Here is a 24031-nt window from a genome sequence, read left to right on the forward strand (position 1 = left end):
GAATAAAAGACCTCTAGTGATAGGGGATTCTATAGTTAAGGGAACAGACAGGAGTTTGTGGCTGCAGACATGACTCCAGGATGGTATGGTTCCTGGGGGGGGGGGGGGGGGGGGAAAGGAAAGAGAGAGAAAGAGGGTAAACAGCTAGGAGGTTGTGACCCATGACATGACATGGGTAGAAAGAGGGATGAGGTCCTACAGGCAGAATTCAGGGAGCTAGGAAGAAAATTAAAGGGTAGGACATCAAAAAGGTAGTAATCTCTGGGTTACTACCAGTGCCACATGCTAATGAGTACAAGAATAGAAGGATAGAGATGAATGCATGGCTGGAGAGTTGTAGGAGGGAGGGCTTTAAATTCCTGAGGCATTGGGACCACACTTGAGGGAGATGGGACTTTTACAAAATCAGATAGGTTGCACCTCAACAGCACTGGGGCCAATATCCTCGCAGGGAGTTTTGCTAGTGCTGTTGGGGAGAGTTTAAATTAGCTTGGCAGTGGGATGGGAACCTAAGAATAGACTCAATAGGGAAGAAAGTAAAGCAGAAAGTGGATAGCAAGAATTTAGAAAGCAAATCTGTAAGACAGAGGAAACAAGGCTTAGTAAGTTGTAATCAAGGAGGTCTTCCTGTGCTCAAATGGTATAGACTTTAATGCGAGTATAGCAAATAAGGCAGATGAGCCAAGAGCGCAGGTAGATACTTGGGAGTATGGCATTATAGTCAATAGAGACATGGCTGAAAGAGAGGCAGGTTTGGCAGATCAATATTCCTGGTTACAGGATTTTTAGACAAGTCAGAGAGGGGGGTAAAGGTATTGATTAAAGAAACTATTACAGTAATGAGGAGGGATCAAAAAATGAGGCCATTTGGGTCAAATTGAATTTTTTTTTTTATATAAAGTGATCACATTGCTGGGTGTGTATTACAGACCCCTAAACAGTGGGAGGGAGCTAGAGGAGCAAATAAGTAGGCAAATTGCTGTGAAGTCCAAAAATCAAAGGGTAGTAATAGGAGGAGATTTTAAACGATCCAAATATCGATTGGGACAAATATAGTGTGATGGGTAGAGGTGGTGTGGAATTCTTGAAATGCAGTCAAGAGAACTGGTCAGTTTGCAACAAGCCCAACACGAGGGGACGGTTTTGGATTTAGTTCTGGGGAATGAAGCTGGCCAGGTTGAAGGAGTATTAGTGGGAGAATACTTGGTTGCCAGTGACGAGATTCAAGTTAGTTATGGATTAGGATAAGGATATGCTTGGAATAAAAGTCCCAAATTGGGGAAAAGCTAACTTTGCTAAGTTGAGGAGTGATTTGGCCACAGTGGACTGGAAACAGCTACTTGTAGGTAAATCAGTGTCAGAACAGTGGAAGGCTCAGGCCAAACATGTGCCCTTAAAAGAAAAAAAGGGTGGGAACAACAATTCTAGAGCCCCCTGGATGTCTAGGGACTTACAAGGTAGGATAAAGAAAAAAAGGGAAGCTTGTGTCATACCGATGGCTAAATATATAGAATCTTTGGAGGAATATAGAAGGTTAAGAGGTAAAGTTAAAAAAGGATATTAGGAATGCTGAGAGAGCACAAGAAATTCTTAGCGAGTAAAATTAAGGAAAACCCCAAGATGTTCTTAAATATATCAAGAGCAAGAGGGTACCTAAAGAAAGGGTAGGGCCTATTCAAGACCATAAGGGTAGTTTTTATGTGGAGACAGAAGATATTGGTATGGTTCTTAATACTTTGTGTGTTTTCAAAAAGGAAAGGGACAATGCAGATCCTGCTATCGAGGAAGAGTGTGAAATTCTGGATGAAATAAATAAACAGGAGGTATTAAGGGGTTCAGCAACTTTGAAAGTAGATAAGTCCCCAAGCCCAGATGAAATGCATCCCAGGCTGTTGTGTGAAGAGGAAATAGCAGAGGCCTTGACCATCATTTTCCAGTCCTCTGGATTTGGGCATGGTGCCAGAGGACTGTTAATGTGGTACCCTTGTTTGGGGGGGGGGGGGGGGGGGGGGGGGTGGAAGAAAGGGATAGGCTGAGTAATTACAGGCCTGTCAGCTTAACTTCAGTGGTGGGAAAATTATTGGAAAAGCAAGGATTAATTAGGAACAGTCAGCACGGATTTGTTAAGGGAAGATAGTGTTTGACTAACCGGATTTAATTTTGTGAGGAGATAACCAAGAGGGTCGATGAGGATAGTGCATATGGACTTTAGCAAAGCTTTTGATAAGGTCCCATATTGTATACTGGTCACGAAGGTTAAACCCATGGGATCCAGGGCAAAGTGGCTAGTTGGATCCAAAATTGGCTTAGAGGTAGGAAGCAAAAGGTAATGATTGATGGATGTTTGAGACTGAAAGGATGGTTCTAGTGGGGTTCCGCAGGGCTCAGTACTGGGTCCCTTGCTTTTTGTGGTATACATCAATGATATAGATTTGAATATAGGGAGTATGATTAAGAAGTTTGCAGATGAAACTAAAATTAGTGGTTGATAATGATAAAGGAAAGTCATGGGCTGCAGGAGGCTATCAATCTACTGGTCAGGTGGGCAGAGCAGTGGCAAATGGAATTTAATTCAGAGAAGTGTGAGGTGATTGATAGCTAATAAGGAAAGGGTATACACATTAAGCGGTAGGCCACTTAATAGTGTAGATGAACAATGGGACCTTGGAGTGCTTGTCCACAGATCCCTGACAGTAGGCCCAGTGGATAAGGCAGCATATGGAATGCTTGCCTTTATTGGCCGAGGTATCGAATAAAAGAGCAGGGAGGTTATGCTTAAATTGTATAATACTTTGGTTAGGCCACAGCTGGAGCACTGCGTGCAGTTCTGCTTGCCGTATTATAGGAAAGACATAATTGCACTAGAGGGTGCAGAGGAGATTTATTAGGATGCTGCCTAGAATGGAGAATCTTAGTTATGATTACAGATTTGATAGGCTGGGTTTGTTCTCATTGGAAGAGGAGGTTGAGAAGAGACCTCATTGAGGGGTACAAAATTGAGGCCTGGATATAGTGGACAGTAAGGGCCTATTTCCCTTGGTGGAGGGGTCAATTACGAGGCATAGTTTTAAGGTGGTTGGTGGAAGGTTTAGAGGGAATTTGAGGGGGGGGGGCTTCTTCAGAGGGTTGTGGAGGTCTGGAACTCACTGCCTGGAAGGATGGCCGATGCAGAAAACCTCACCACATTTTAAAAAAAAAGGGTATTTGGATGGGCACTTAAAGTGCCATAACCTGCAGGGTTACGGACCTAGAGCTGATAATTGGGATTAGACTGGATGACCTCTTGGCTGGTGCAGGTACAATGGCAAGTACCGCAGAGAATCGAATACAGCCAGGATGATCTCCTGGATTCGTTTCAATTGCCTGGATGGGTCAGAGGAATTTTCCCATATATCTCCCCCCGCCGCACCCCCCCCTCCCCGACTTCCCCCAATTGGCCTGGGTTTTTACCTCACAGGAGATCGCATGGCTCCGGTTGGGGTGGAATGCAGAATGTTTTAGTGGAAGGGGTGTCGCAGTTGTGGGGGTCGGACTGGTTGGGCAGGGTGATCTTTACCTTTCCAACATTGTTCATAGGTTTATATGCAACCTTCAGGGCTGCTGACCGAGGACCGTGCGGCTCTTTGCCGCTGGCGTGGACACGATGGGCCGAAATGGCCGCCTTCTGCGCTGTAGATTTTTATGCTTCAACCAACTTTGATTCAAATAACCCAATCATGGTAACTTGCTTCCAACAGGTGTTCATTTACTCAGTGCCTACAGAAGCTCTCCATGTTGATTTATACCTGTGCCAATGACTGGTCTTGCGATATTGCTGGAACACAGCTCTTAGTCCAATTAAATGACTACATTAATTAAAAATCAAAAATCAGTTAACCAAATTCTTTATTGCATCGAAATTAACAATTTTCTGATTGCAATTCAACATCCAAGGAGCATACTCAACACCATCTACAAATAGAAGTACAAAAAAAAGAATTAACTCAAATTGGTGTTAGGAAATGAAGTCTGAACTACTCAGAAAAAGTGCCCTGCATCAGTATACTGAACTTTAGTGTACTGCTAGCAAAATAAAAGCTAGTATGTTGAACTGCTTGTTGGGTCATATGGCCCATTCACCATCTCCAATTGTTTCCACCTTCAGTGACAGCTATCATTCATAAGAATTTCACCCTTGTTCTACAGCTTAAAATCTAGACACAGTCAAAAAGATTTGGAAGGACGAAAATCTATAATTATACTGCTGGGGGTTTTTTCCACTTCAATTGTTTACTGTTCAATCATGAACAATGTACACCCATTACATTTTACTGAGATCTTAGTAACCATCACATTATCCAATTGTGTATTTCAAAATTTTCAGATGACGCCAAATTGGGAGATGTAGTTAATACAACACAAGAATGTGACAAAATACAGGAAGACATTAAGCTTGCAGAATGGGTGTGAAAATGGCAAATGATTTTAAAGATAGATAAATGTGTGAGGTGGTCCATTTTGGGATGAATAAGGAGGCGGTCACATACTGTTTTGATTGCAAGAGTCTGAATGGGTTAATAAGGCCATAAAAAAAAAAGGCAACCCAAGCACCAGGGTTCATTTCCAGAGGGATAGAACTGAAAAGTAGGCAAATCATGTTAAGCTTGTACAGAACCTGATTTAGATCACATTTGGAGTACTGTGAACAGTTCTGGTCTCCAGATTATAAAAAAAAATAGAGGCACTGGCAAGGGTACAAAAAAGATTTATAAGGATGACACCAAATCAGAGAGGATATACTTATCTGGAAAGGCTGAACAGGCTGGGACTCTCCTCTAGAAGGCAGCGGAGGGGTGACCAGATAGGTGGTCTTTAAGATAATGCCCAGATTTTGCAATATAAATAACAGCGAGGCCATCAGTGCTCACCGTCAACATGGAGTAAATCGGACAGCAACTTCTGGTGTCCACACGCGCGGTTAGAATGCGCAAATCAGGACGTTGCTGTCCAATCTGGTCACAAGCTTCACTACACCAGCACTTCCGAAAGACTCGGCATTGAATTCCACAGTGAAGTTACTGTACTTGCCCATTAGTTAGCCACAGAAAATGCAAGAAAATGCTGGTGCATTCAGGTGTAAGTGAAGTTAACTGTGATAAGTAATAATTACTGCCAAACAAATCACTGACCCAGAAAATTAAATTTTACAAGTCTGGAGTCTCATTCTTTTAGAATTTAATTGGAGATTTTAAATAATTTTTTTTTTTTAAACTTTGATTATCTCAATCCCAGCTTTCATGCCTTCTCTTTATTTCACTTTCTGCACACCAAGTATTCTAATTTACACTTCCTGGTTTATATTCTGCATGTCAGTGAGGATTCTTCAATCTGATTGGTTGAAGAGACACACTGATGTTTGCCCAACACATATCCTGCAAGACACTACGGAGTGATCTCCAGGAACTGCAAGAAGTTCACGAAAAGCGTGGGGGCATCTGTAAGTACAACAAATGACGAGCGCTGTTTCTTCGCCGCTGACTGCAAAATCTGGGCCAATGAAATGGTTGACAGATAAAATGTTTCCATTTGTGGGTAATTCCAAAACTAGGTCAAATACAAGATAATCACTAATAAATCCAACAGGCAATTCAGGAGACACTTCTTTACCGAAAGAATGGTTAAGAATGTGAAACATTACCACAAGGAATAGTTGAGACAAGGAGCACAGATGCATTAAGGGGATGCTAGATAAGCATGAGGGGGAGAAAGGTATAGAAGGATATGCTGATAGGCCTAAGGGCGGGGAAAGGTTTGTGTAGAGCATAAATGCCAGCATAGAGCAATTAGGCCAAATGGCCTCTTTCTGTGCTGTAGACTATGTACATCACCAATGCTCTTGCCAATCAGTGTTGTACAAATTAAAAAGTTATGTACCAATTCTTCACTTTAGAATTCCTACACCCCCCCATCAGAAGTATAAAGAGGGGAATCAATTGCTGATGTCTGAAACAGTGGAAACCACCAAGCAGCAAGATCAGTGCCAAAAAACTAGACACCATTACAGCAAAGCCAGTTTATAAGCTCAACCTAAAATGTTAAGCTATAGTAAAGTGCTTTCACTAGTTTTATTTTAATTATGCTTCCTTGGAAATCAGTTAAGAAAAAAAGTTCAGAGTAGAGCTATTTACAAAAAGCCATTTCTAGGGGGAAAAAAAAAAAGTTTCAAAAAAGGCAAAAGCATCGCTAAACGAAATCTGAATTTCAAAATGCACTATTCAACTTCCATGCCTCCATTAGGTTGTGTGGATGATCAGTCAGCTGCTTTAAAGCCTTACTTTTTTGTTGGTCTACTTAACCCATGCAATTTCATGTGCATTCTTTTCTGGTCAATCTCTTCATGGGTCAGATTCCTTTGGGCAGGTGCTGAATAAGGCCTATTCCGATTTGTTGTCCTTCAGTAATTTGAGTGACTAGCAGGTCGGACTCCGATAGTAAACACAAACCAGAACCGGTTATGGCAGTGGTGTCTCCTGGTCCAGTCTGCGTTCCTGGCCCGGTCAGAAGAAATCAGTATCAATCACTGTGCTTTGATGTTTGGTTGGTCTATTTGTCCCCCCCACCTTTTCTGGTTATCAACCATCTATTCATTATTTACCTGGTCATTATAGTTACTGTTTGTGGGAGCTTGTGTGCAAATTGGCTGCCACGTTTCCTACGTTACAACAGTGACTACACTCCAAAAGTACTTCATTGGCTGGAAAGCGCTTTGAGATGTCTGGTGGTCGAGAAAGGCATAATAGAAATCCAAGTCTTTTTCCTTTTCATCATTGGGCAATCTAGAGAGTCAATGGACTGCTACATAGCCACACCATGGGCTTTTGTAAGCCTTCTTTTCTTCCTCTTTCTCCAAACACAAGGTTGGCAGTGAATAGTAGATAGCTTAAAGGATTTTTAAAAAATCTTATAGGTTAGCAATTGCAATATTGAAGACCAATTGAACAAAGAGGGGAGCGGGCAGGTAAAGGAAAAAGCAAGTGTGCTGAAATTTCTCATCCTAAACAAAAGTGCTGTTAACACGAATTTATTTTTTAATCTTAACAGTCGGTGTTTTTCCAGACATTATTCCACTCACCTAGATTCAAATGCTCATCCTAAAATTCAGCAAAATGAGTCGGGCATTAATAGTCTTGAATGTTGTAGTCACATTTTAAATCAGTCAGCTGATCTCAGACAAGACAGCTTATTATGCTTTCCTCAACTCTGTACCACTGATAGTTGAATGTTCAACCCACATTGACTGGCTGGGCTCAAGACAACCTGTGGTAATGTAGCTTCATGTGAATAATTTGAGCAAACTACAGAAAGTTAAAAAGTAACTAGTACTTTGTTTTGATCAAAGAGCCTGTCCTTTTTAACAGGAGGCTGGGGAAGGGGTTAATGAGCTGTGCTTTGAATGCTCTCAAGTCAGTCATTCTGTTCCACAGCAATCTAATTAACTCTAAAGTGCAATGATCTACACAAGCCCATCATCTCATTCAGACATAACACAAGAGACTGGAATGTCTGGGGTCACTTTGGCAGTACATTACTAATATTCTTGGCTGAGGTAGTCAACAAGTACAAGGCCATATATGGCCACACACCAATCTTTTGAGCTTGCAGGACACTCCTGAACATGAAAGCAGGAAATGGTTGGCTGCTGTGCAAGAGGTGCAGTACTACTTGGTTCAGTCAGCTAGACACGAGACGAGAAGTTGATACATTTACTCGAGCACCTTGCAATGCCCCAAAATATCCCGAGTTATGCAAGTATCACTAATGTGTTGATCTAGAGACCTGGCAACTTTATCCAACCTCAACAATTCAACACCCAAGTAACAATGCAGCAACACTGCCTTTTTCATGCTGATGGCAGCACTGGCTTAAAAACAATTGGCAATTCTATTAAACATAGCATGCCCAGGCTTGTGTAAAATTCTAATACAAGTCAACCAGAATAGTGTAGATCAGGTCAAAAGTCTTGCTGCCAGTTTGATAACTGATCAGCATATAAATTGGCACAAGCATCTCTGACAAGTAAGTTTTGGTACTTTCACTAGGCTAAGTGCTAGAGTTTAAAGTTATGCAAATTTACATGCTCTTATCAATCCTCGAGGACCCTCAAGTTGCCCCCAACCACCAAAATGGTCCCTTTTGGTTGATGTACAAAAAAAAAATCTCTATTTGTACTACCAGTTGTTTTGCATGGTTCAAGTAGACATTGTAAAAATCTCATGCTCACCATTCCTGTCAGAATGCATTTATTCCAATATTAGATTCATCATGGGGCACACCCTTCATTTATCTTCCTCTGCCCTCATGTTTTACATTAGCATTTAAACACATGCTAAATCCATCCAACCACATGCCAGCCTTGTACAAAAGTTGCTATATTCTTATTTGGTTTCTACTTCTCTCCCACATGCCAAGAGTAGAATTCCAAGACATGCCATTATCTCACCCAAGAGACAAATCTTTGTACATAATCCTAGACAGAAGTCAACAGGATATTCAACTGTAGATCCTGCTCTCAAACATCTGTATGCAGCCATTTTCTAGTAGTTAATGGTTAGGAGAATCCCAGCTAATTTTTCCCATCTCTAAACCAGAGAGTGTGAGACCAGTTATAGTCATCCAATTGCTGTACTACCCTGGCTAAGAACAGCTAACTCAGCAGAGATTTGAAATGAACTGGCAAACTTTGGTTCTATATGGCTCAGTGCTATAATAGGCTGCATCTTCACCAACTGGGCAATCAAGAGATGCTAAGCTAGTCACAAATGAGACTGTTCAGGGACCAGCTATCAAGACAAAACCCTTTACCTTATGATTAAGAGGAGACATCAGTATTATCCAGTTTCAATAACAACCCATTAATAACTATTGTCCAGCAATGGCAAAGTTGATAAAGGTGCATTTTGTAGTAGTCAACACTACTGTAACAGAAGTCATAGACAGATGCATCCTGTGAAATTAGGCACATTGCACAATCCAAATTCAGTTTGCAGAGTCACCACTCTGGGTTTTTAAAAAAAAAAGTAAAAGTAAAATCGGGTGCAACCATCAACTCTGGCAGGGACATAAAACAGGCAGTAGCTAATCAGCTGCTCTATTTTCCTTTCCACTGACCAATGCACAACAGCCTTTTTCTTTTACACCCCCACCGAGGTTAATAGCTCCTTGTATCCAGTCCAAGCCTAGGCTTTTAGAGAAAAAAAAAGAGGCCAAGACATTCAAAAAGGAAAAAACACAAAAGCATTAAAACACGACAGAAAAATTTCAATGCATAAATGTAAAGATATGCATGTTACTGTGAAACAAGTGATTTGCTTTTCTTTAAACTCTTTGTACATTAGAATTTTCCGTGACAAATTTTCTGTACCATGCAACATCTCGTCCTCGGTGATTTCAACCTCCATCTCAATTCATCATGCTCTCTCCTCCTATCCTGCATGTAATCTTCCCAACCCATATTCATGACCACTCTCAGCCTTGCCATCACGTGTGGCTTCGCTACTCCCATCGTGTCAACCGCAGACATGGCCATCTCTGACCACTTCCTCACATCACTCTCCACCCATATCCCCCTTCCACCCCACCCATCCCCACCTTGTCTGCCTTGGGGGAGAGGGGGGGGGGGGGGGGGGGGGGAGAAAGAGGAGGGGGTCTTCTCAACTCTCTTACAACTGCACTTATCAACTCCCAATTGTCCAGCCTTTGGCCCTCCATTCACCAGGATATTTCTGCAGCCACCGATCTGCTCAATCACACCCTCACCACCACCTTTGATGCCCTAGAGCCAGTTAAAACAATTACTCACACCCTGGCCATTCCCCCAGTACAGCCCTGATCTTCGGTCCCTCAAGTCCAAGGGACGCAGACTTGAACAATATGGTGGACAACTGGTTTGGCCATTCACTGCCAGATCTGGCTGGACCACAAAGCATTATCGGGTTCTGCTCTCGTCTGGCAAAATTGCTCACTGTTCCAGAATCATTCTGGAATGTAAAGATAAACCCTGGCTTCTATTCTCCACTGCCAACTGTCTTTTTAAACCCCTCTCCCCAGTCTCCACCCTCACCTGACAATAAGCGCGAGGTGGTCATGGACCTTTGTCTCAAAGATTGAGACCATCCATTCGGTCGCCTCTGCCTCTTCCCTTTCCCTAGCCTAACGGGTCAACCTTCCTCTAAGGAACCCCCTGCCCTAGCCCTGCCATTACATCTCAGGACCTCAGTTCATCCTGTCCATAAGACCCACTTCCTGCCCCCTTGAACCTATTTCCCACCAAACTGCTGACCACCCAACTTCAATTTCTGGTTCCCAGGTTAGCTGACATTTAACCGTTCTCCCTCATGTAGTCTCCCTCAAATCTGCCGTCATTACCCTTCAAAATACCAACCCTCAACCCCTCCGTCTTAGCAAACTACCGCCTCATCGCCAACTTCCATTTCCTCTCCAAAGTCCTTGAACGTGTTGTCGCCTCAAATTTGTGCCCATCTTTCCCACAATTCAATGTTTGAATCCCTCCAATCCGGTTTCCGCACCTGCCACAGTGCCGAAATGACTCAGTCGCAAATGACATCCTTTGTGACTGACTTGTCTGCAGCCTTTGACACAATTGACCACTATCCTTCAACGCTGCTCCACCCTCGTCTAGCTGGGTGGGACTGCACTCACCTGGTTCCATTCTTATCTATCTAATCATAGCTAGAAAATCACCTTCAATGGCTTCTCTGCATAATTCCATCTGGTGTGCACAGCATTGTCCCCCCCAGTCATCAAGATCCACGGAGCAGCGCTGGACAACGTGGACCATTTCCTCTACCTCGGAAGCCTCCGACAAAAGCAGACATTGATGAGGAGATTCAACACCGCCTCCAGTGCCAGCGCTGTCTTCGGCTGCTTGAGAAAAAGTGTTCTCGAAGACCAGGCCCTCAAATCTAACACCAAGCTCATGGTCTACCATGAATACCCGCCCTCCTGTAAGATTCAGAGACATGGACCATGTACAGGAGACACCTCAAGTCACTGGAGAAATACCACCAACGATGCCTCCACAAGATCCTACAAATCCCCTGGGAGGACAGACGCACCAACATTAGCGTCCTTAACCATGCCAACATCCCCAGCATTGAACACACTTGGCCACGTGTCTGGCATGCCAGACACGAGACTCCCAAAGCAAGTGCTCTACTCTGAACTCCATGGCAAACGAGCCAAAAGGTGGAGGGGGGAAATGTTACATGGACACCCTCAAAGCCTCCCTGATAAAGTGCAACATCCCCACCGACACCTGGGAGTCCCTGGCCAAAGACTACCTTAAGTGGAGGAAATGCATCCGGGAGGGCGCTGAGCGCCTCAAGTCTCATCGCCAAGTGCATGCAGAAAAGAGCAGGCAGCGGAAAGAATGTGTGGCAAACCTGTCCCACCCTCCATGACTGTCTGTCTCACCTGTGACAGTGACTGTGGCTCGCATTGTCCTTAGGTGGCTGAACAGTCCTCATTCTAAGAGTGGAAGTAAGTCTGCCTCGATTCCGAAAGACTGCCTATAATATGATGATCATCCGAGAAAACTGTCAGTTTCCATATGTACTCTGATCACACCCAGCTCTACCTCACTACCACTTCACGGTCTCCAAATTGTCAGACATCCAATTCTGGATGAGTAGTAATTTTTCTCCAATTGAATATTGGGAAGACTGAAACCATGGTTTTCGGTCCCCACCACAAACTCCATTCCCGAAACACCCCTCTGCCCAACTTGTCTGAGGCTGAACCAGACTATTCACAGCCTTGGCATCAGATTTGACTCTGAAATGTGCATGACCACATATCCACAGCCTAACAGACTGCCTATGTCCACCTCCATAAAATTGCCCGTCTCCGCCCTTGCCTCAGCTCATCCGCTGCTGAAGCCCTCATCCATGCCTTTGTTACCTCGAGTCTTGACTATTCCAATGCACTCCTGGCTGGTCTCCTACATTCTACCCACGTAAACTGGAGGTGATCCAAACCTCGGCAGCCTGTATCCTAACTCGCACCAAGTCCCGCTCACCCATTACCCCTGTGCTCGCTGACCTACATTGGCTTCCGGTTAAGCAACGCCTCGATTTCAAAATTCTTATCCTGGTTTTCAAATCCCCCCCCATGGCCTCACCCCTCCTTATCTCTAATCTCCTCGGCCCTGTGCACCCGTGGAGGCTGTAAAGTGCTTCGAGACGTCAGCTGGTTGTGAATGGTGCTATATGAATGCAAGTCTTTCTTGCTCACTAAAATAGCAGCCAACAAGTACTTACGAGTGTTCAATGAAATGCACACCCGATGTACCAGATTTAATATACAATTGATGAACAGCGAGGTCGAGAAGCAGTGGGATCAAAGGCCATCTTGTACTGGAGCATGGGACTACGGATATCTCACAATTTCAGCTAAGTTTTTAAGTAGAGAAAGGCAAATGTGGTACTGTAGGAACACCAGAAGAAAATGTAGAAGAGCCACTACTGGAGATAAATATTTATAAAAAAGGAAACATCACTAAAAAGTAAAATTTAAAAAAAGGTCACGCCCTGATGGTATGCATTAGAGAATAGTGAAAGAGATAATAGGAAAGGAAGACTAATCAGCATCAGAGGAAAATCAACATTAAAAAAGTGTTGTGAATGTTGGAAGGGGTTTGCCAAGTTTCCACATGAAAGGCTTGTTACAAAGATTAAGGGAGTGTCATGATCATCGGCGGTCCCTTGAACGAGGATGACTTGCTGCTACACGAGTTCACAGTTGTTTCAATGAGGGACCCGATGTTCCAGTCCTTAACTCCAATTGAGGGGGGTGGAAGATGCCTGTGCGTGGATTTTTTTTAATTTGTGGTGACCGTTGCACATCAGCCTCCACACGGGCTTGACAGAGCTAGGCTTTTATCCAGTGGCAAAGGTTGAACCAAGACAACTGGAGACCTACTCTGCTGCATGGACCTAGTGCGCACACACACACACACACGCAGTGTGGGCTGACCCATGCTGCCCCTGGGCCCTCGCCTCTTCTGGGTCCCGTACCCTTATTCGCCACGATCCCTCACCGCTCCTCGCCGAACCTCCGTCATGATCACCCACCAACTCACACTATAATCAAAACCTTTCTCCAAATATCTATCCAGTTGCTTCACGATCAATCTTCACGGCTACCCTGGGCAACATATTCACCACCTTCTACAAATAAAGCAAGCGTCAACGTGGGCAACAAGAGCTTGTGTGTCATAAAACAGGATGTAAACTCAAGATTAAAAAAAGGATTATTAGCAAGTCTGCTCAACAGTCTTAAGTGCACAGGAAGTTCTCACATCCTGCCCTTGGCTAAAGTGCAGGGCAGCAGAGAAACCCCATTACTGGCTTAGACAACACTCAAAGATCATGTCAAAGCACGCTGCAGCACTGTAACAGATTAAGTGTTAGATCTACAGATTGCCGATATGTCAAGGTCTTTTTTGATGGGTTTTAAAAAAATCTAAAATGGCAAGTTCTTTAAAGCATTAAACTTGGTGGGACAGAGAATTAAAATTGTGTTGCCACACTATGACCTGGGTCTCAATTCAGCCCAAAGAATGAATTTCCCAAATGCAATGAGCTTGCATAGCTCCAGCCCCTTATGCAAATCCATGGCATAAGTTAAAGATATAAAGCAAGGATCGGATTGGAATTTTATACTCAGGAAATGGCATAAAATGCAGAGCATGGAAAGTAGTCATTTTACCTTCTAGTTCTGCAGAATGGATTGCCAATAAAATGTCACCAAGACAATTCAGGACACTAACCTTACCCAATATTGGCATTTTTTTATAAACCTATGTGGAAACATTCAAACTACATACACATTAGGATTCCCTCGATCCCCCATCTGAGCTGCAAATTGCTAATAATTTTTTTTTTTTTAAATAAAACATAAATATGCATTATTCTCCACGGAAAAACTTTTCCCCAGGATCCTTTACATCATTCACGTTACCCAACATGATGCCAAACGACCGGCTGAGAGGACTGCAAATGCTCAGCCAACCCTCGAGGTGCCAGAGAATGATATGGGTCTGGTTCGTCTCTGGATTTAGGTTCAACAGATAAAAATACCTCACCTCTGCTCACAGCAAAGACAAAACTCAGAAGTATGCTCTAAACATTTAAAGCAGCGAGGTTACTTGGATACCATTTTACAACCAATGTTTGCTTATCAAGTATACGATCTTTGCATGGAGAAGAGCTTTTCATTTACAACGTAGGACACAGTGCAAGACTATATTAAAATAATTAACGTTTGGAAGACTAAGAATGCAATAAAAACCATGATTCCATGTATTTTTTTTAAGGCAATTGAACATCAGCCATTTTATGCTATGGTACATCCCATTAAGTGTTGTGGGCTTAATGGATCCAAGCCTCTATTCAGATGATTGTGGGGTGGGGGGGGGGGTTTATGTGGAAAAAATAAAAAATGCTATGAAGCACTGGACTACACCATTCTGGTCATCTTTCAGTATACTGAAAGAGGTGTACATTAAAATGTGCATTGGTTGGAAAAGCACTTTTGTATTTTTTTTTTTAAGAATATGAATGCATTCCTGCAAAGAGCCAGGGCACAACACAGGTTATCAGCTGTTTTACATGATCAGATGAGGCCAAGTTTGCAAAGTGATTTGGTTCAACATACCTGATCAAAGAGTTGCTTGCCAGTAGTGTTGGGCTGGATAGCAAACTCCAGCTCTGCATCCATAGTGGTAACCCGAACATTGATCTGTTGAAATAAGAGACACTTGCATTAGACCTAAAAGGTTACCAACTTTCAAATAGAAACTAGACACGATTAGTCCATTTCATAATGGCAGATCCCAATATTCTAAAAATATTGAATTAGATTCAACACCCTGACAAGATGTGTCCATATAAAAATGTTTCATCTCTCCCAAGGCACTGACCTTGCTGGGATACAATTCTTGGGCACAGCCTTCAATAACCTACCCAAGTGGCCATTCTACATGTACAAGGCTAGACTGGATTTTCAAACTATGACTTCCAGATGTTGGGAGTTCTGGAGGGGATTCTACGATTGCCATATTTCCGCATTGGTGTAGGTAGCCAACATTGTCTTTTGAAAGTTAGGATAGGAAATTCTCAGAATGTATTAATAGTTGGTGGGTTCCCTACACAGGGACAAAATAATAAAGGGCTAGACAGCAGTGCGTCAGCAAGCCCAACTGTTTGAGTTAGGAGGGAGTAAACCAAACAATTCAACATGGACAGCAAATCAGGAATAGGAATAACCAGCCAAGCAGTGACAGGATTGACCTTTAACCTGCAAAATGTGGACTTGTAGTATTTTAATGGTTGCAGATTTGTAGAATTTTAAATAGAAAGTAACACAATGGGCCTTAATTTACGTCCCCTACGAGGTGCGCATGTAGAGGCCACGCAAGTTCTGGATTTAGGCATGCGCACACCCCCAGGAAAAGTACCTCTGCTGGCAGAGAGTTGGGCTATTTCCCCAACTTTTGCCCAGTGAATGACTAAAATTCTTGCACTGGTTTTAACAGCGCAAGTTTTAAAACATATTTACACATTTAAAACCCTGTGCAATAAAGCAATTTTTTTAGCCCTGATATGCAAATTTGAAAAAATTACATTTGCTTTAAATATTTAATTAAATACCATTTTAAGGATGTAATTCTTTTTATTTGATGTCGTTTTTTTTTGGGGGGGGGGGGGTATTCCCATTCATACCTTATGGGAATTCTGTACACAGAATCCCCATACGCATGAATGGAGATTCCCCCTTTGGTTGGGCCGGCCCACCTGATCCCAGGGGCGCTGGTGAACCGCAGGCCTACGCCTATAGGCCCAGGAGCGCAAGTCTGTGGATCCAGAGGCAGAAATGTGTACATTTGTTTTGTTGGTCGGAAGCATCCGCTCGCAGGAAGCCGCCAACTGCAAGTTCAGCCCCAAAGTTTGCAAGTCACAGAAAAATAGCCATATCGAAGACATTTTATTTTACATATTACAAATAAAATCTCTCCAACAGCCTTCTCTCTACTGCAGACACTAACTTTACCTTCCTTTATAAAAAAAAGTCAACCTCTTTGTCAATAAAGAATAAAATCAGCCATGAAGGAGGACTCTGGCAGCCATCACCCAAATCATCCTTCCCCAGGGCATGTAGTCATTACAGCTCCACTAAAATCTTATAACAGTACAACAGCACATTGGATTAGTCCTACTGCTTTTTATAACAATTTCATCCACCTGACAGTTCAACAGTATCCTACTGCTCAACAGGTTGTGAGAATGATGAATTTCAAAAAAGTAAAATATGGGTCACATTCCTACCAAGTCCTTTTGAAGGCAAGAGTAGGCATTAGGTGTGACTTACTGTGCACTACAGGAGTTTCATTTATATAAATCTCCACAAGAATGTGAAATCTGAACATTTTTCAATTAACTAGGAATTTTAGCTTCCTAGGAGGTAGTTCAGGATAGATGAAATTTAAGTGTAAAAAAATCTTAAGCTAACCATACAGCAGTTACATTTTGCTACAGTTACTAGACTTCTGAAATCCAAGATCAAAAAATAAAAAGCATCTTTCTATACATGAGAATTTTTTTTTGAATAACTATCAATGACCACATGACAAATACTGGAAGATGTCAATAATCAATCCTTTGCAACAAGCTACACAGTCAAGTATTTGCAATACCAATCACGTTATACTTCAGCATTAGGTCAACTGCAACATTTATAATAGGTCAGGAACTCACTGCCCTTTTAGACTGGATATAGATTAAAAAAAGGTATGAAATAATGCAAAGTCAAGGCTCACATCTTAGCCTTTACATGAGGCCAATTGATTTTAAACTGGGTGGACTCGGAACTAAATATTCAACAAGAAAATTCTCACCGCACTGAATTCACCCCCAAGCCATCACTTCTACTCTCATCACCTGGCAAAGGTACAATCAATCTTCAGGTCAAGGATGGGTGAAAGACAGACACTGGAATTTCAAACTCGTCACATCAAATAACTCATTGTGCTGGACATAATTAAATTTTGAAATGCAGCAAAATGGAAGCAAGCTCAGTAGCCAAATTGTCCCACAAACAGCAACAGGTGATGAATGGCCAGGACACCAGGAAGCCTCCCGACTCTCCAAATTGTGTCATGGGTTTTTAAACATCTACATGAACCACCGGAACAGATGGGACCTCAGTTTACTCATCCAACAGCCCCAACAATGCACTGGAGTATCTGCTTTGCTTATGCACTGGCATAGGGCTCAAAACCACATCTTTTGACTCCTGCAACTCCTACCAACTGACCGATCCTAGCACATACATTAGAACTAAAAAATAAAGTATCCTTTACTAGTATTTTAAAAAGTACTGCACTATTTCAGTCAACATTGTTGAAAGCCATGCAGCCTTGCTCCATAAAAAGGAAACCAATACTTGACTAAACGGGCTTAAATGTTAGGATGGATTATACATCATGGTGAAGGGGCTAAATTCATGGGAGATGTCTGCTGCAAGACAATAGATTTCTATCTGGCTCCTAAAAAAAAAATGCTTTAGAGATGCCCTTAAACCAATCTTCAGTGGCCTACTGGAAAGCATGCTGGGATGGAGTCACTGAATTCTGAGCACCATTTACCAAGAGAAGCAACATTGCCAAGAGGGCATCGAGCAGATACCAGACTACAAAAAAAAAACACATACTGGACGAAAAACTTAATCAAACTGATTTTGAACCAATTTTTAAAAAAATGTTTAAATGAAATTGCACTACTGGGTGAATCCACCTTTTATAAACTGATCAGACAGCGGTCAGTTCCTACACATTTGGTCTCAGAATTTGCAATAAAATTGTTGGATGGTGGGTGAAAAGGAGGAGAAAACACACACAGGATATCAGAGTATTTAAAATCAGTCATTTTCACATTGCAGACACCTGCAAGGAGGTGACAGAGAGGGACCTTTACCTCACCCCAAACATGCAGCCAAGTTTTCATTTGCATTCTCAGCGCAACAGTTTCCTTCTACCTATTTTAAAAAAAAAGAGATTTTGTTTCATGAGGAAGTCACTCTGTAGGCTTCATGCTTAAACAGGAAATGAAACAAAAACTCAATTTCTGCAGTTTGTCCTCAAACTGCAGAAACAGTAGATGACAAAACAAACACTGTAGCTAATCATCCACAGGGGATAAGAAACAATGAGGACCAGTGCAGAAAAATCCCTGCACCCATCTATAGATCAGGACATTGATCAAGTTTGCACACGAGTGTGGGTCAAAGAGTTCAGAAATTCACTCAAGCCAATATTTCAATTAATCTGCTAACATAAATGCAAAACTCCCACGTTTACCAGATATGCCAAGACCCCAGATGCTCTGCTATTTCATGGATTTTTAAACTAAGCAATGCATAACCAGTTTTATTCCCAGTCTATGAGGAGTTCATTGAACTGAGCCTGGCCTCACTGACCCAGGTGTCGAGAGAGAATGCAATGCATTCAGTGGTTAAATAGTCTAACATGAAGGGCAAGACACTGGAGAATAGCTCCTCAGTCTGATCCAAAAATCAGTATTTCAGGGGTAATGGGAAACGAAGTAAAAAAGGTGTTCAATTTCACTACTGCACAAGAGTTGCAAATTCCACTATGGGAGGTAGGAGACACTTCTGGGAGCTTCAATATTTTGAATTAGGATTTGGTTTAACATGAAAAACTTAACACCTTCTCTCCTCCCCACCCCCACCACCACACTACAAGGTACTAAAGGCTCCCATTCCTCCATGCCAAATGCAAAGTAAACATCATATGACCAAATAGCATCAGCAATTCTTGTAAATACTACACAATTTAAAAAATCCACAAGAAAAAGTGTAACATTTACACCATTGGCTTTTTCTGAGTGAATAAATTAGTAAGCGTCCTTTTAGTGTTGCAATTCTTTTTCCAGGCAGCTTCCAATTGAGACAAGTGAATTATTGTTTTACCTCATTTCATTTCAGTAAATGAATGGACCTTTAGTAGGCTGCTTATCAGTGACAGGCAGGCAGATCAAAATGGTCACTTGTTTCTGTATATTCTTTTGCAAGCTCAAATTTGTCCCCCAAAAGAAGAACGTTTTAATAAATAAATTCTAGTATGAAGCTATCAAATTTCACAAAACACATTTAGAAACAGTTGTAATATAAAATTTCACAAGAATCAGCCAATTCTTTAGGTCAGCAATTTTTTTTTAAATTGACAAAGTTTGGCTACACATGCAAAAGTAATTCAAGGCAATTGTTTCACCTCATTAAAGCTTTCCTGCAATGATTAAAAAGTAGTCAAAATGGAAGAACTTTATGGGGAGCATTCCAAGGAATTGAAGCAACTTGCCAGACAAATGGTCATACTATACATGACACCATGCCCAGGACAGGGGTCAACACTTTCGTGAACTCTTGAGGCATTTCCAAAATCTGCACGTCTTTTGGAAATCTGGTGTTTTTCTCCTCACTCACACCCCTCCCCAATAAAACGTTCGGAGTATTGCTTCACGCATCAAGGAATTGATGAGCCACTGACTTTAGGGTGTGGAGCCAGAACTTCTGCTTTATTGTTCCTTTACTGCAGAAGCAAATTCAACAGGCCAAAGAAAAATGCACTGGAACAGAAATAAACAGATAAGGTACAAGAGGCCCATTGACATTTATATAAAAATAAGCGGGGATAAAGTGTGTTTGGATGAAGAACAGCCCTAAATGTAGGATCTTAAGATTAAACCACCTTTTCTCCTCTTTTGGATGCTGATGGAACTACTGTGCATTTCCAAAGTTTTATTTTAATTCAGAAATAACTACTAAATGCTTTTGGTATGAAGAGGAGATGGCTGGGATTTGAATCTTTGAAATGAAATGAACAGTTCTATACACAGAATGTCAGGCAATTTTTAAAAAAATCATCCAAGGTTCTTACTTTGTATTGCTATCTAGTGACCAATCCTCAAGAGCATGCAAATGGATGGTAGAAGACAAGACCAAGTGCTGCATTGTCAAATAACCAAATCGCTATCAGGTCATTTGACAAGACACTGGTACCTGTGGAACCACAAGAAAAATGCTCACCCTTGCTACTCAAAAATAAAATCCTGTTCCGTGCTTATTGCAGTCCACACTAACAGATAATGTCTACCCACCATTGAAAGTTGTTCAGAGATGGGACTCTGCCTGTTCCCACCTGGGGTATGGTCATAAAATATTCAGCAGCCTATACACCTACCTTCAGTTACAGGAATCAGATCAAATGGAAAAAAATGAGCGAGGAAAAAAAAAGTTAACAAAGCAACCACCTCTCCATTAAGTTTTAAAAAAATGGAATGATCCCAGCATAGCCAATGAATGTGTGTTAATGAAAAGGTTAGCCAATACTCAAAAAACCCTCTAATGACTTCTTGTATTCCGTGGTCTCCAGTACAACCTCAAAACACTTTCTCCTTTAACTGGAGCAGATAGCTGTGGACGACCATGACTACTCCATGGTCTACCACAGATTCTGCAAATAGGTCAGGTAGATAAATTCCTGTCTTGACTTAAAAGTTAATGTATTTAAGTTTTAAAAAAAGATCCTGGTTCATCCAAATTATTGGACACATTACATTAAAATCCCGATTGCACATATACCATCACACCTCAAATCAGGCAGACAGAACAGGACTCCAACCACAGCCATTACATCTGCTGCTCCCACACCCACAATGAAAAAAATTCATCTACAGTACCAATTATGTAAGGAGCAGGCTCAAAGGGCTGTATGGCCTACTCCTAATTCTCAATATAACTAGAATATTGCCATTGATAGTCATACCAATATGATTGGGCTTAAATATAGTTTCCCTTACGCAATGTTCGTACAATACATTGTGTCTGTGCCTCATTCATAACCTTAAACTGCTCCAATTAGTAACAGATCTGTAGGGCCCAAGTTTCCACAGGATAAAAAAACAGGCACCCCTCTGAGCTGGGCGCCCGTTTTTCACACCTAAAACGGCGCCAGAAAAAAGACGCGCTATTCGAGCGCTTTGCAGCTCCTTGTCGGTTTGGCGCAGCGCCCAGGGGGGCGGAGCCTACACTCTCACCGATTTTGTAAGTGGGAGGGGGCGGGTACTATTTTAAATTAGTTTTTTCCTGTCGGCAACGCTGCGCGTGCACGTTGGAGCATTCACGCAGTGTGAAAAAAACCATTGGCACTCGGCCATTTTTGTAGTTCTTTGTAGCCGTTTAATTTTTGAACATTTTTTAATAAAATCACATTGCCATCAGCACATCAGCACTGAGGCTACCCTTCTCGGCAACAACCCGCTGTCTCCTTCCCCTCCACAACAACCCGCTGTCTCCTTCCTCTCCCTCCCCTCCACAACAACAACCCGCTGTCTCCTTCCTCTCCCTCCCCTCCGCGGCAACAACCCGCTGTCTCCTTCCCCTCCACAACAACCCGCTGTCTCCTTCCTCTCCCTCCCCTCCACAACAACAACCCGCTGTCTCCTTCCCCTCCACAACAACCCGCTGTCTCCTTCCTCTCCCTCCCCTCCGCGGCAACAACCCGCTGTCTCCTTCCCCTCCCTCCCCTCCACAACAACAACCCGCTGTCTCCCTCCCCTCCGCGGCAACAACCCGCTGTCTCCTTCCCCTCCCTCCCCTCCACAACAACAACCCGCTGTCTCCTTCCCCTCCCTCCACAACAACCCGCTGTCTCCTTCCCCTCCCTCCACAACAACCCGCTGTCTCCTTCCCCTCCCTCCCCTCCGCGGCAACAACCCGCTGTCTCCTTCCCCTCCCTCCCCTCCACAACAACAACCCGCTGTCTCCCTCCCCTCCGCGGCAACAACCCGCTGTCTCCTTCCCCTCCCTCCCCTCCACAACAACAACCCGCTGTCTCCTTCCCCTCCCTCCACAACAACCCGCTGTCTCCTTCCCCTCCACAACAACCCGCTGTCTCCTTCCCCTCCCTCAACAACAACCCGCTGTCTCCTTCCCCTCCCTCCCCTCCCCAACAACAACCCGCTGTCTCCTTCCCCTCCCTCAACAACCCGCTGTCTCCTTCCCCTCCACAACAACCCGCTGTCTCCTTCCCCTCCCTCAACAACAACAACCCGCTGTCTCCTTCCCCTCCCTCAACAACAACAACCCGCTGTCTCCTTCCCCTCCACAACAACCCGCTGTCTCCTTCCCCTCCCTCAACAACAACAACCCGCTGTCTCCTTCCCCTCCACAATAACAACCTGCTGTCTCCTTCCCCTCCCTCAACAACAACCCGCTGTCTCCTTCCCCTCCGCGGCAACAACCCGCTGTCTCCTTCCCCTCCCTCCCCTCCACAACAACCCGCTGTCTCCTTCCCCTCCGCGGCAACAACCCGCTGTCTCCTTCCCCTCCCTCCCCTCCACAACAACCCGCTGTCTCCTTCCCCTCCGCGGCAACAACCCGCTGTCTCCTTCCCCTCCCTCCCCAACAACAACCCGCTGTCTCCTTCCCCTCCCTCCACAACAACAACCCGCTGTCTCCTTCCCCTCCCTCCCCAACAACAACCCGCTGTCTCCTTCCCCTCCCTCCCCAACAACCCGCTGTCTCCTTCCCCTCCCTCCCCTCCGCGGCAACAACCCGCTGTCTCCTTCCCCTCCCTCCCCAACAACAACCCGCTGTCTCCTTCCCCTCCCTCCCCAACAACAACCCGCTGTCTCCTTCCCCTCCCTCCACAACAACCCGCTGTCTCCTTCCCCTCCCTCCCCAACAACAAACCGCTGTCTCCTTCCCCTCCCTCCCCTCCGCGGCAACAACCCGCTGTCTCCTTCCCCTCCCTCCCCAACAACAACCCGCTGTCTCCTTCCCCTCCCTCCCCTCCGCGGCAACAACCCGCTGTCTCCTTCCCCTCCCTCCCCAACAACAACCCGCTGTCTCCTTCCCCTCCCTCCCCAACAACAACCCGCTGTCTCCTTCCCCTCCCTCCCCAACAACAACCTGCTGTCTCCTTCCCCTCCGCAGCAACAAACCACTTTCTCCTTTTCCCCCCCCCCTCCCGCTCAGCGGCAACAAACGGCTGCAGAATTCTCCCTGGCTGAAGCACTTTCACAGGTAGGAAGATGGTTTATTTAATCTTTGCTTATAAATGTTTATTCAGGTTGGATTTATTTGTATAATATTTGTAGAAGTATAAATAAGGATTTATTGTAGAATTTAATGAGTTCCCTTCCCCCCCCACCTCGTTCTGGACGCCTAATTTGTAACCTGCGCCTGATTTTTTTTTAGTGTAGAACAGGTTTTTTCAGTTTTACAAAAATCTTCACTTGCTCCATTCTACTTTAGTTTAGAGTAAGTTTTCACTGTGGAAACTTTCAAATCAGGCGTCAGTGGTCGGACACGCCCCCTTTTGAAGAAAAAATTCTGTTCCAAAGTAGAACTGTTCTACCTGACTAGAACTGCAGAAAAAAAAAAGTGGAGAATTGCGATTTCTAAGATAGTCAGTTCTCCACCAGTTGCTCCTAAAAAATCAGGTGCAAATCATGTGGAAACTTGGGCCCATAATTACTAGTACTTCACCCTAATGGTTACTGATAAAATGTGTTCTCTGGGCATAACCAAGGTTTAGAGAACAACATTTTCATACAATGTCTATTTGAATTGAAAATGTTGGTATGATTTTTTTGATTTGTGAAAGACCCATTACACTTCACCACAATCCTAGTGACAACAGGTAGCTTTCTTTCCCCATCCCACCAAAAAAAGACATTTCACACGATAGTTGCCCCAATAGAAATAAATTGTTAAGCAATAAAAAAAAAAGTGTAATCAGTGCTGAATTATACAAGGTGTGCAGATAACCAAGGCTTTGTCCTATGAAAATTCTGGCCAATAACTGGCCATGAGGGGTTCCACAGTATTCACTTGAAATTTAGCCTGACCTTCAAGAAAATCTGCTGTCAAATTTCACAGCTGCAGCTCA

At 43.4% G+C, this 24031-nt stretch overlaps 1 protein-coding gene across 1 annotated transcript in view; it reads right to left on the reverse strand.

Annotated features, from left to right (window-relative positions):
- Positions 1 to 24031, reverse strand: part of msna (moesin a) — an 85964-nt gene that overhangs the window by 32924 nt on the left and 29009 nt on the right. Inside the window, exon 2 of the mRNA XM_070882687.1 lies at positions 14716 to 14799. Within this exon, the coding sequence (XP_070738788.1) occupies positions 14716 to 14799 (84 nt within the window). The remainder of the gene's footprint in view (positions 1 to 14715; positions 14800 to 24031) is intronic.

This window comes from Pristiophorus japonicus, chromosome 6 (assembly GCF_044704955.1).
Source record: "Pristiophorus japonicus isolate sPriJap1 chromosome 6, sPriJap1.hap1, whole genome shotgun sequence".
NCBI lineage: Eukaryota > Metazoa > Chordata > Chondrichthyes > Pristiophoridae > Pristiophorus > Pristiophorus japonicus.